A 14,560-nucleotide genomic window follows, 5' to 3' on the forward strand; every position below is an offset into this window, starting at 1 on the left:
AGCAGGAACATTACATTTATGACCAACTTGCTGACAACTATTACAGTATTTAGGTCTCCAATCATAGTCTATATCTGGTAAAAATTGTTTGCCAAAGGGATCTATTACCACAATCTCTACAGGAATTGGTTGTGTGATGTTAACTTCAATGAGCATTCTAGCATATGAAATTCTGGTTTGCTTTGTAGTGCAATCATCTGCATACACTGGAACCCCAATACCACTAGCTATCCTACTCAAATTGTCAATATCCCAACAAGACATAGGCAGTTTAGGGAACATGACCCATAGTGGAATCTCAGTCAGTTACTCTTTAGTGAAATCAAAACCACTAGTCCAAGAGTTAAGAAAAATTGGCCTATTGTTGATAGTGTAGGGTCCTGAATAGAAAACCTCATGCATATCCTCAATAGATTGAAATTTAATCACATAGTGTTGTAGGCTGTGCGTCCACCAAACACAATATATGAGGGACCTAGTTGAGTACCAGTTCCCATATGCAATGTAGTGCAAGAATCAACACAAGATTTTTACGTGAAAAACTCCTTGCTCAAGGGATTAAAAATCATGACCTACCCCAGCAGGATTTCAACTCCACTAACCGAACAACTCAGGTTACAACTCTATCGTAAGCTAGGAATTAACTCTCATAATCCCTCGTCCTTATAATAACACTTATGCAACCCTTACCCTTGACTACCCCTAGCCAAGCACACTAATACACCTAGACTCACCCTAGCCTAGTGTACCACTCAAAGGCACCCTTTGAGAATTCACCACAGTGACTAACACTAGCCACACACTAATACAACTAAGCTAACTCTAGCCTAGTGTACCATTCAAGACCTTGTGGAACAACCTTGAGAATTTAGAACACCTACAAACAACTTTTTTTTATGGAAGAATAGGTTTACAGTTTAAGCACAAAAGAGCAAAGACTCAACAACCTAAGGACCTAAAACATCTTCAGTTCTCGGGTTACTGTGGCTCTGTTCTTGAAGAACACCTTGAAAGGTGGAGACTTGCACTTTGAATGGAGCAATTTTCGGATTGTGCAAGAATAAGTCTTCTCTTAGAAGATGATATCTCTATATGCACGGAGAGAGAGAGAGAGAGAGAGAGAGAGAGAGTAGAATTGGCCACTCATGAAATCTGGACCATTTATCAATCGGCCTTGCTGAGGTACTACTGTACAGCTGCATTGTACTTTTCAGCCGCTCACTTTACAGCTATAGATTTGGACTTTCAGCTTCAGTGACCAGGACTTTTATCAGGAAGAACCTGGTTCCTCATCTGTTCTTCGAACAAGTTGTAAGTATTGGATACACCGTCGAGCTCTACAACCGCATTGTTGGCTGAGCAAAGAGACCCGATCCCATCCGGTCCTTCGAATCAACATATCCGGTCTCTCATATATGAGCAAATCCTACGGCATCCGATCCTTCAGGAGCATGTTAGATAAGCAAAGATATGAGATATCATAAGGTTAACCAAGTTCAGACAGGTGAACCTAATTGTATCTGGCTCCTTAGGGTTTGTCATGTCATCAAAACGTATCATTTCTTATTAATTTCTCCCTTTTTTATGATGACAAAGCGACGTCCTTTGTATTCCCCCTAAGGACCAGATCCCTTACCCAGATACCTCATATGTTCCCCCTGAGACTCAGACCTCGAGATACATAGTAGTATTCTTGTTCTTTGAGTTAGATTTGTCAAATCATCAAAACATGTCATGACATATCAATTTCCCCCTTTTTGATGATGTTAAACTCATAGACAAAGTTCCCCCTGAGAACTAGATTCCCACTTGTTCCCCCTGTGGATCGGACCTTGCTTACAGTCCTCTTTCCCCTTTTCACCGTTCCCCCCATCTTTTCACATGTCTCTCCCACATACATCGATTAGTTTCTTGAGACTATGAGATGTATGGAGAGGCCACATTGAGGACTAGGTTTCTCTCTTTGGCATCACCAAGTTTGACAATCATCAAAACATATAGTCATTTTCCCTCTTTTTGATGATGACAAACTTAGATACTTTATTTATATACTGCTCCCCCTCATCATTCATCATCATTCTTCCTCCCTTTCCCACCCTTTGTTTTCTTCCCCCTTTTGGCATCATTGAAAAGAGTAATAAAAGTAGTATAAGCCAAAAAGAAGTTCAGTAGCACTAACTCATGGCCGCTAGGGCAACACAACATAAGCAAGAACAGTAACAACAAGTATTAAAATCATTGCACAAATCAGAGTAATTTCCAGATTAGATTAAGAATATCAAAAACATAGTGTCTTAGTCAGTACAAAATATGATGCTTAAACTTTCATGAGTGCCATAGTCATTAAGTGATGGAATACAAAGTATCAGATATTCAAGGGGACTAGGAGGGGCTCAAGAACTAAGGATTAGTGGGTCTAGACAAACATTTTCAGTCTTGCCTAAGCTTCAGCTTCCTTTGCAGCACCACTGAGACCTGGTCCCTTTGCCTTCTTGAGCATTTTTATTTCTCCATGATTACCACATCATCCTCAATGTAATATCGTGCACCACAGGCAGCCAGATGTGCATAATAGGCTGGTGGATTCATGGAGACCGAACGTGTGCACCTTGCATATGTAGCATAGCCAGATTGTTGTTGCGCCGGATCCGTTCTCATCAACCAGTACATGGTAATGAGCTAGACAGCTAGTACCTCAAATTTTAGCTTGGCTATACCAGTAAACATTAGGGTCCATAAGGTGGCACATCTTGGTATCTATCACAGAATCTGGCAAGGAGATTAGATTAAGCATATCAAAAACATAGTAGTCTTAGTCTGTACAACATATGATGTTTAAACTTCCATGAGTGCCATAGTCATTAAGCGATGGAATACAAAGGGTAAGATATTCATGGGGACTAGGAGGGACTCAAGAACTAAGGATTAGTGGGTCTAGACAAAGATTTTCAGTCTTGTTACACCTCGCGATTCTGTACGTTGAGATTTTTGAGTGTTGGCTGTTTCAAGTATGGACATTGGAGTTACCTCCAAGGATACATGAGATTTGATACGCTTACCTTATGTTATGAGGGGTAATTTTGGCCCTACTTGAGGAAGGAATATCTTTTAGTATATGAGGAGTTTTGAGGCAAAGCGAAAGCCTAAAATGAAGGAGTTTTGAGGCAAAGCGAAAGCCTAAAATGAAGTTTGGGAAGTTAGTTTCCAACGCAACAAATCGTGCATCGATTGAACATCGGAATCAAACATTATGAGCATTTAAAATGTGCTGTCAGAGCAGGAAATTAACCCTGCGCGAACGCGCCAAAATGTGGCACGAACGTGCAGGGGAGAGCCCTGCAACTCAGCGCAAACGCGCTGAGCAAATTTTAAGTCGGTTTGGACAGAATCTAGAGCATTATATAAGGGGGCTTACCCCCTCATTTCCTTATCCAAACACCCCAAGGCCTCCCCAAATTTCTGGAAAATTCTCCCTAACTCCTAACACTAAATTTTAAGCCCAAATCAAGTCTAACCCCCGGATTCCGGTCCGGACAGCGTATAGTTGCAATTATAATATCATACTGCGAGGGATTTTGGTCTGAATCCAAGGTGGATATTAAAGATATCACGGTTCTAGCAGGAGTAAGGTATGAATTCTTCCTTATTGGTATTGATTTAAGTTTAATTACGGAGATAGAACTATTAAATGGTCGTGTAATAATTTTGTTGGTGAAAATATTGGATAAACTTCGTGTGGGATGTTTTATGGAATACTTGGGTATTGATAATGTTGTTGCTGATGTTGGTATGGTTGTTGTTGTTGTTGGTTGCTGAATCGTGATTTCGGGCTAGGCATATAAACAGGGGAGATGCTACCTGAATTTTGGTAGAATTCCAAAGAAGTTTAATTTAAAGACTTGAGATAGGCACATGACTATAAGTCTAACCGTAGTATGACTTCTCTTGAATGTAGAATTACGAGCTCGGGAGATAAAGCGTTAAGTGGTAGGAAATCAATCAGGTATGTAAGGCTAGTCCCTTTCTTTCTAAAGGCATGATTCTTATGTTATGATCCCATATATGTCTTCCATAACATTCTCGTTCCCGAAAAGCTAGAAGTTCATGATTCTCAAGGTTTTTATGATATTAAAGACGAGAGGTTTTTTATGAGGACCATGATGACAATGATGACTTCTTTCCTATGAATCCATACATGTCTTCCATAATGTCCTCATTTTCAAGAGCTAAAGATTCATGATTCTTAAAGTTTCTTTACGATGCTAAAGATGGTTATGTTTTCATGATGAAAATGATGATGATGATGATGATGAACCTATTTCTAGAAGTTTCAAAGTTTATGATTTTAATGCTAAGTTGAGATTATGGAGCTTATTTCATGATTTTCTTGATTCCACTCATTGTTGTTGATCTCACTTTATAATTATTGTTCCTTCAAGGTGAGGTAAAGCGATGATGGTTGTTCCATAATATAAATCGGAGGTTACCGATCTTACGTCACTCCGATAAAGTGATAACTTTTAACTTGGGCTCTCGAGCATATATATATATATATATATATATATATATATATATATATATATATATATATATATATATATATATCTCACTTTATAATTATTGTTCCTTCAAGGTGAGGTAAAGCGATGATGGTTGTTCCATAATATAAATCGGAGGTTACCGATCTTACGTCCTTGGGATTGACACGGGTACGACATTTGGCATGTTCCACTGCTGCCTCCGGCGAACTTTGTACTGCGTCTTTGAGTAACCCGAAGCATAACGCTTCCTGTTGCTGGCAAGAGTTGACATACCCTAACAAATACTGAGGATTCCCTGTTTTAACAGTCAAACCCAGAGCGATGCCGTATAATGTTGCCTGAATTTTGAATATTGAATTGTGACGACAAATTTCAAATAACTGGGCTGCGATATTTTGATCCATTATTGGATAAGACCGTGGCACGTACTTTTATAATGAGCACACATTTTAATTTAACATTCAGCGCACATTATTATTGGCCCCTGTGTAGTTTGCAGTACATGTGGAACCCACATGTCTGCTACAAATCCCAAGGGATTTGGCGGACATTCAAATTAAGGCGAGACAGGTGGAAAAATCGCGGCCATCCGGTAATATTAGATCGGATGGCCGCTGTGTAAGGGGATTTAACTATATAAGGGATCCTATATACCCTTTCATTTGATAAGTAAAATCCATCTCCCAATCGGTATCTCACCCCCATATTTACAGCTTTGCCATTATGCCTTCCGCCCCTAAGAAATTCTATATTAATGCCAAAAATTATTTTATTACATACCCGCAATGCACTATTTCCAAAGAAGACTGTCTTAGTCAACTTAAATCCTTACAGACTCCAACTAACATTAAATACATTAAGATCTGTCGTGAACTACATAGCGATAGGCAACCTCACCTCCATGCTCTCATTCAATTCGAAGGAAAATACCAATGTAAAAACCCTAGATTCTTTGACCTTATACACCCATCGTGTCACACCCATGCCCATCCAAACGTCCAGAGTGCTAAGTCCAGTTCTGACATCAAGTCCTATATTGATAAAGACGGAGACACATTGGAATTCGGAGAATTCCAAATTGATGGAAGATCTGCACGAGGAGGACAGCATTCTGCAAATGATGTTGCGGCAGAGGCTTTAAATTCAGGTGATGCTGCGGCCGCACTGGCCATATTTAGGGAGAAACTCCCTAAAGACTATATTATGCAGTACCACAACATTAAAAACAATTTAGACCGTATATTTCAAAAACCTCCAGAGGATTATGTTAGTCCATTTCCTTTATCTTCTTTTAATTCCGTTCCACAGGAATTATCTGATTGGGTCAATCAGAATGTGAAGGATTCCGCTGCGCGGCCATGGAGACCGATAAGCATTGTCATCGAAGGTGATAGTAGAACCGGCAAAACAATGTGGGCTCGGTCTCTAGGCCCACATAACTACTTATGTGGGCATTTAGACTTAAGCCCAAAGATATACAGTAATGGGGCTTGGTATAACGTCATTGATGACGTCGATCCGCATTATCTTAAGCATTTCAAAGAGTTTATGGGGGCCCAACGCGACTGGCAGTCCAACACAAAATACGGCAAGCCAATTCAAATTAAAGGTGGCATACCCACTATCTTCCTTTGTAATCCTGGTCCACGTGCTTCTTATGAAAGCTATTTAGACGAGGACAATAATTTGGCTTTAAAAGCATGGGCATTAAAGAATGCCATATTCCACTTCCTAGATTCACCCCTATATTCTCCATCTCCGAATGAGGAATTGCATCTGTCCCCCGGGTGAACCTTGTGAAGACGACCTCACTGGTAAGAACAAGACTCCTTCTCCCCCCAGAGTGAAGCCTCGCCATTATCATTTCAAGAAACAAGTTCGCAGACGCAGAGTCGACCTTCCCTTGCGGGTGTTCTATATATGTTACACTAGCCTGCAGAGGACATGGATTTACGCACAGGGGCGTACATAACTGCACTTCAGGCGCAGAGTTCCGTGCCTATTTGGGAACTCACCAATCCCCTATATTTCAAGATCATGGAACACACTTCCAGACCTTTCAACCAAGACAACGATATCATCACGGTCAGAGTGCAGTTCAACCACAACCTCAGGAAGAGGTTGGGGATTCACATATGTATTCTCAACTTCCGCATCTGGACGACTTTACGCCCTCAGACATTTCGTTTCTTAAGCGTATTTCGGACGTTGTGTTCTCGAAATACCTAGTTAATTTAGGATATGTAGGTATTAATAATGTAATTAAAGCGGTTGAACAATACATATATATATATATAATATATATATATATATATATTATATATATATATATATTATATATATATATATATATATATATATATATATATATATATATATATATATATATATATATGTATATATATATACTCCGATAAAGTGATAACTTTTAACTTGGGCTCTCGAAGCATATATATATATATATATATGCTATGAGAGCCCAAGTTAAAAGTTATCACTTTATCGGAGTGACGTAAGATCGGTAACCTATATATATGTATATATATATATCCGATAAAGTGATAACTTTTAACTTGGGCTCTCAATATATATATATATATATATATATATATATATATATATATATATATACATATATACTCCGATAAAGTGATAACTTTTAACTTGGGCTCTCAAGCATATATATATATATATATACATATATATACATATATATATATCTATACATATATATATATATATGTATAGATATATATACATATATATATAGATATATATATGTATATATATACATATATATGTATATATATACATATATATATATGTATATGTATATATATATGTATATATGTATATATATACATATATATATATATATATATATGGGGTAAGGGGAAAGGTGAGGCGTTATATACGCATAGCCACCTGATCAGCTGGATATCGCCCCGGACGTGGGATATATGGGATAAATGGATCGGGTCGTTCGTTCCGCGGCAATATATATGTAAAATGATGATATGATATATGGATCGGGCTGCACGATCCGCAGCAATATAAAATATTTATGGATCGGGCTGCACGTTCCGCAAAGACTATTATTTATTTATGGATCGGGTTGCACGTTCCGCAGCACCATTATTTATTTATGGACTGGGCTGCACTTTTCGCAAAGACTATTATGTTATATATGTATATGAGAAATGTTTTCTTTTGAAAGCTAAGCATGCATGGTATCCGCCTTATGAGGCAATCAGACGCACAGGTTATCTTTATCTCATGTTATGTTCTATATTTCTTATTATATTGTTATTCATGCCTTACATACTCAGTACATTGTTCGTACTGACGTCCTTTCTTGTGGACACTGCGTTCATGCCCACAGGTAGACCGGTACACGGATTTGACTCGTAGGTGGTTTATCAGCGGATTCTCAGGAGCACTCCACATACTTCGGAGCTGCAGTCTATTGGTATTGGTCTTTGTGGTCATATGTATTCTGTTTAAAGGCTCGTAGACAGATGTATGTAGCTAGATGTTCCTTAAACGTCATCAGTTCTTATTGTCGTATAATATTTTGGTAGCCTTGTTGGCCTACACTTATGGTCATAGCTGTTGATAACTGTTTTAAGTATGATATTCACAAGTTGCCTATGTGGCCCACCTAGAAATGCTTATGGGATGTTGGATGAGAGATGCTCGGTAGGCTAGTACCAGGTACCCGTCATGGCCCTCTAGTTGGGTCGTGACAAGTCTTTAGCTAAGAGTCAGCTTCCTTTGCAGCACCACTGAGACCTGGTCCTTTTGCCTTCTTGAGCATTTTCATTTCTCCATGATTACCACATCATCCTCAATGTAATATCATGCACAACGGGCAGCCAGATGTGCATAATAGGTTGGTGGATTCATGGAGACCGAACGTGTGCACCTTGCATATGTAGCATAGCCAGTTTGTTGCTGCGCCAGATCCGTTCTCATCAACCAGTACATGGTAATAAGCTACACGGCTAGTACTGTTATATCCCGTATTTCGTACATCGGGACAATCCGAGTTAACCATGACAAGTTAAGGACAAGACTATTCCGGGAGGCGAAGTAGAGACTTTTAACTACGACTTTGTTTTAAGACATAAGTTGCTTATGATTTTAATGGCATGGAATATTAAGGAAAAATTTGGAGTTAAAAGTGAATATTGGAAAGATAAAATCCATGAAATAAAAATGGCCAAGTGGCCGGCCACATGGTTGTGGACCATGGGCCACATGTATGTTTTATATATGTGATTAGAAGATGACTAATTAAATCATCTTCATCATTATCACCCTTAGAAAATTCAAGAAACATGGAGAGAAAAGAAAGAAGGCCATTCGGCCATGGTGGTCAAAAAATTGAAGCCCAAAAATAGTGATAAAAAAAATATTTTCTTCTAGTATTCCAACCAATTGGAAGGTCCTTATTAACGTGCTTAAAAATTGACAATCATGTTGTTGCTTCATAATTTAAACTCACGTTGACAGTATTATATTTCGTATTTTTGTACGTCGGATTATTCGCAAGCTGAGGTGGGGCCCACACATTGAGATTTTTTGGGACATGCGACAATTTATATGAATCACATATGTGAAGTTAAACATAACTCAAGAAGGACCCTTGAGTCAAATCAAAGTGGAAGTCCTCCAAACAAATATTTTTAAGTAACGTTTTCGGGTGATCTGACTTCGAGGGGCAGAAACGGTATTATAAGTTTGGAATTTGGAAAAACACCAAAGATCGAAGTTGTAGATAATTGAATTATCTTTCCAACCATAGGTCGTAGGCCCACAGATGACATCGGGATAAGGAGATATGGACGTTTTAAGACGGAAAGGTCAGTGGGCTAGGCCCAAACCGGGCCCAATCGGGTAAGGCCCATGACCCATGCCTATTTAAGTGAAATTTCAGCCCTTTCCTCTCATTTTTCAGACCAAGAACACCAGAAAATTCTGGAAAGAGAGAGAGAAGAGCCTTGGAGAGAAGAAAAATCAATTTTGACCGAATTCTGAGCCCCGAATTCCGAAGCCCATGAAGAGAAAAGTGTTGTACGCTGCGTTGTCTTCAATTTGAGCTAAAAAACAACCAAGGAGAAGAGTGATAACGTGGGGGCTGCATGCTTAAGGTATTAATACGGTTCCTTTTCATTGTTAACGAGTTTATTTAGAATTTTAACGGATTAGCACGGAGGGAATATCCTGATAAATTCGTTTGTTGGTGTTATGAATTATGGAAGGAGATTTGAAGAGAATTTTGGATGAAAATAAATGTATTTAACTTGTAAAATGTGAAGGCTGTTATTATTGATGTTGTTCATATGAATTCCGACTCCTTTACGGAAATAAAATTATTAAATAGTTATATGGCAAATTTGGTTGGTTGAGAAATTTAGAAAACAAAGGCGGGTCGTTTTATGGCATACGTCGGTATTGGAAATGATGTTAATACTATTGGTATTGTTGTTGATGTTGTTGGTTACTAAATTGAGAATTCGGGCTAGGCATATAAACGGGAGATGTCGCCCAAATTTACTCGTAGAATTAAGTGCCGGCCGGGATTGAATTCCTAAGTGCACCGTAGCTAATGTTAGTATTTAATGATGTTGTTGTAGATTTTGGGAAGCCGAGACTTAGTTTGGATTAGCTTAGGGAGCGGACAAGGTATGTAAAGCTTACTCCTTCCTTCTTTTGGCATGTCTCAGACGTAAGTAAGATATGACATGATATGTGCCTTGGGATTAACTCCATTCTTAAGTTCCGAGCATGTTTACGATTCTTATTTGCTTTAATGTTGGCATTCTTAATGTAGTAGAATTATGGACCTTACGTCTTTTGTATGATCGGATTTCAAATGTTGTAAAAGAGTTTTGCTCCAAAAGGATTTTTATGTTGAAAAATGTCCGTAACTTTCTTAGACGGAACCGGATTGCTTTGATATGTCCGCAAATGATCCTATAACGTATAATGACTCTAACTTTCATGGGCGGGCCCGATTGGTTGATGCATATCCGTGGTCCCCAAGATTTTCTTTTGTATAGTCCTAACGACTTTTTTTTTTTAAAGAACTTAACATGATTACCGTTTTAACTCTCGAGCGTCGACTACTTACGTATCCATTGAGTCCGTGATGATGATTTATGTGCATATGGTTTCTTACTACTCGCTCGTGCAAAGCTCAATATGTCTTTCACCGAGTCCCGGCCGGCACGTATTCGTGCACACTCCACTGCATTGTTCACCGAGTCCCTCACTAGAAGGACGGGTACGGTATATATATATGATGATATGATGATGTGATGACATGATGATGTGATGATGTGGGGACGGCGGCCAGTATGGTATATGATGATTCTATTCACCGAGTCCCTCACTAGAGGGCCGGGTACGATATATATATATATATATATGATGACATGATGCATATAATGACATGATTCTATGATGATTACTTCACCGAGTCCCTCACTAGAGGGCGTATATATATATATATATATATATATATATATATATATATATATATATATGTACATGTATATGATGATTTTACTTACCGCGTCCCTCACTGAGGGCGGGCACGTTATATCTATACATATGTACAAGATGATTTTCTAATTATGTTTCTCGCCATAATGAATTTGATATGATATTGACACGCATGATTTATGTTTCAAGGCAAACCTCATGATTTTCCTATACTTCTTATCTCGGTATGATTACGTGCATCGTGTTTCATGCTTTACATGCTCGGTACATATTCCGTGCATCGACCCCGCTTTCTTTGGGGGCCGCGTTTCATGCCACGTGTGTGTATGCGGATGAGTAGAAGATGTTTCAATTCGGATTGGCGAGCCCCATTTCTTCCCGAGTGTTGCCGAGTCAGAGTATCTGTGTTGTGGTATCTTGGGTTATGTTAGAGACTTTGCGAGACGAGTCGAGTGTATGATATGTCGATTTTTGTAAACGGCTATGTAAGCCGATGTCATTATGCATTTTGTTGCAGATTTCATATGTTTACTAATTTTACCCGATTCGAGAAAGATGAATAGTATGTTGTTCTTGAAAACTTTCTTTATGCATTCCTTTCATGATATAAGGGCCCAGTAAGATTATGTGTATCACGAGAATCAGCGGGTTCGCTCGGCCCTAAGTAAGGGTCGGGTGCCCATCATGCCCTATCGAAAATTAGGGTGTGACAAGTACCTCAGATTTTAGCCTATACTAGTAAATAATAGGCTCTATAAGGTGGCACATCTTGGTATCTATCACAGTATCTGGCAAGGTGTTTCCATCTTTGTCTGTCATGTTAGGATCATTGTGATTTGCAAGGAGCAGATATGTATGATGTCTCTTCTGCACTACCACAAGGATTACTCGTGACAGATACCTTTTTGCCAATGGATTTCATGCTTTGCGGATTGAATCCATTTCTTCCCTAATAGGTGTCACGCCCCAAAATCCATCCTAGACGTGACCGGCATCCGACGTCATGAACAACATCGGAAGAACCTAAAAGATGCAATAACAATACTTGAACCCGCCAGGTTCAATATTCACCTCCAACAGTTTATAAAATAAATGTAACAAATCATGAATGTATGAATTAAATCAGCGAAAGTCTTTATTAATCAAATACTTAGTCAAAGTAATAACGTGCCCGAGAGTTAATCAATAACTCAACAACTACCCATAAGAATGCATACTATGGAGCTTCTCGGATAAAGGAATAATAGTTTGACTCATCGGGACGCAGCCCGAAAAACTCATATAATGAATAAACAAATAAATAGGGTGTCCCACGAATGAATGTGTGGGCTCACCAAATTAGCAGCAATAGCAAGCCCTTCCTAAACACCCGGAGTATCAAGAACCTGCTCTTCTCAGTTACCTAACATACCATCAAAAACAATAATGGTATGCCTAAGTACTTCGTACTCAGTGAGTGCCGCGGGGATAATAAGTAATAAGAAAATAGAGCACAATAATACATAAAGAGATCAGTCCTGAAAATCATGTGAAACCAATGTAAGAACAGTTATTCAGTTTGTGTAACTCAATAAGAATTATCAAAATCGATTATAAGGTCTCTTGTCGAGGTACAACTTCAAATATTCCTTTCAATTTATCATAATTAATAACAACAATTCCATGAGAAAATAGAGTATCACACATGCCAATACAGGCCCAAGAATCGAGCACATCGAAGGGATGACCGTAAAGGTTCCCTTGACACAGCGCACCATACCGGAATATGTACTTCTCGGTGGCTATCCTTCCTCCCGAATAGCTAGGCATAATCACACCCCAGGTAGTGAACCCGGAAGTGGCCACTCTTCCTCCCGAATGGCTAGGCATTATCACACTAGGATTCATAGTGAATACCCTTCCTCCCGAGTAGCTAGGCCAAACGCAACAACAAAGTTCAAAGCATAGAAGTCGAATCACAATTCATCTCAAGGTAGTCACATCATCAATTAGCATTTAAGTTCACTATGTCATTACAAAGATACATCATTTCATTGATAATCTTAAAAAAAATTCCACTTCCTTAAACAAGGTTCAATTGTCATAGTTCATCATAAAACACCATTACCAGCCCTTAGCCATTATTGATGATCATCTCTTATAGTGGAAAAACGATTAGAATTATGTATACATGTATAGAGTATAATACAATCAAGGTTTAATGTGGGCTTGTCCCCTCACGCACACCAACCACAATCAAAGCATGAAATAGGATTTTAATCACTTTTTTATTCAACAAAGAACTTTTGAAAAGGAGACACACATCCAAATTAAGGCTTTCAAAACGAGAAATACCTTAAATTCCGTTACAATATTCCAAACCTAAGCTCCACGCTTCAAAGAACCACTCTACATTTAATTGAAGTTTGTATGATCAATAAGCTATACGTATTCACCAAATTCGTAGCTACTGTTCATAGCTCAAAATATACTGCTACGGACCTACAAATCAGATCTCCGCCGTTCAAATCAAAAATCTATATAGTTTGACCACTCAGTTAAAGTTTGGGCACAATCCAACGGTTAGATTACCGGAAAACACTAATTTAATATGGCTGGTTGGAGTGATATCTACAGAAAATGCTAGGGTTTTCTCTAACTCTTCACCGCTCTTGATTTTATAGGATTATGGGGTGGATGGGTGTATTCTATTGTTTAGAAATGATATAATCTTGTATAATTCAAAGGTTCTTGATTGAAATACTTACCTTGGAGAAAACCTTAGGAACATAAATCGCCATACCAAAGTCTTGACAGTTTCTTGATTTTTTTCTTGATTGCAAGAATGTTTTTCTTGTGGTTCTTGAAGGATTTGAGTGCCTAGATTCTTTAGGGATGGAGGTAGATAGAGTATAAATAGTCTCTTAGGGTTTATAATAGTGCTATGGCGTTTTTACTTCAGAAAATAATAAAATAAGGAGTCCCAATTCGGTTAGGAAAAGTCTAAAAAACGTAACTCCAAAATCTGAAAATTCTGCTCCAACCAGTTTTAGTAAAACAGGCATAACTCTTAGCACATAGCTCTGTTTGAGCTTCAAAATATATGATTGGAAAGGTATTGCAAAGGCCTACAACTTTTATTTTTTGAGTGTTCTCAATTTTCTAACGAAATTATCCGAAAACTGGCCATAAGTGCAGACTATCTCAGACCTAGACGAATTTAGAAGGTCTTAAGAACTTCACTTTTTGGTTTGACTTCAAAATGACTGTTTATCACCCGAATTCATCCCGAATGGATTCATATGGATAAAATATCAATTTAATACTGGTTTTCACACATTCACACCTAACTCCGATTTATGGGATGTTACATTATCCCCCCCCCCTCCCCTCCCCTTAAGATCATTCGTCCCCGAACGAAAGTCATGGCCTAGGATTCTTTACTAACCCTCAAATTTCAGAATTTCAAGTGTTCTTCTAGCAAGGTGAAACATCCTTAGAGATAACATACGACTAAACAAATAACGAAT

At 38.4% G+C, this 14,560-nt stretch overlaps 1 protein-coding gene across 1 annotated transcript; it reads left to right on the plus strand.

The window, feature by feature from the left end:
* Positions 1-1,033: 1,033 nt before the first annotated feature.
* LOC132040952 (uncharacterized) lies at positions 1,034-6,332 on the plus strand. Its single transcript, XM_059431650.1, has 3 exons — positions 1,034-1,182; positions 1,250-1,311; positions 5,587-6,332. Exons 1-3 carry the CDS (start codon positions 1,034-1,036, stop codon positions 6,330-6,332), a joined length of 957 nt encoding a protein of 318 aa, XP_059287633.1.
* Positions 6,333-14,560: the final 8,228 nt, after the last annotated feature.

This window comes from Lycium ferocissimum, chromosome 12 (genome assembly GCF_029784015.1).
Source record: "Lycium ferocissimum isolate CSIRO_LF1 chromosome 12, AGI_CSIRO_Lferr_CH_V1, whole genome shotgun sequence".
In the NCBI taxonomy this organism is placed as follows: domain Eukaryota; kingdom Viridiplantae; phylum Streptophyta; class Magnoliopsida; order Solanales; family Solanaceae; genus Lycium; species Lycium ferocissimum.

Coding starts and splice junctions, on each gene's coding strand:
- LOC132040952 (XM_059431650.1), top strand. CDS start 1,034: ATGGAGCAATTTTCGGATTGTGCAAGAATAAGTCTTCTCTTAGAAGAT. Junction 1,183..1,249: donor TATCAATCGGCCTTGCTGAG/GTACTACTGTAC, acceptor TTGGACTTTCAG/CTTCAGTGACCAGGACTTTT. Junction 1,312..5,586: donor ATCTGTTCTTCGAACAAGTT/GTAAGTATTGGA, acceptor ATATTGATAAAG/ACGGAGACACATTGGAATTC.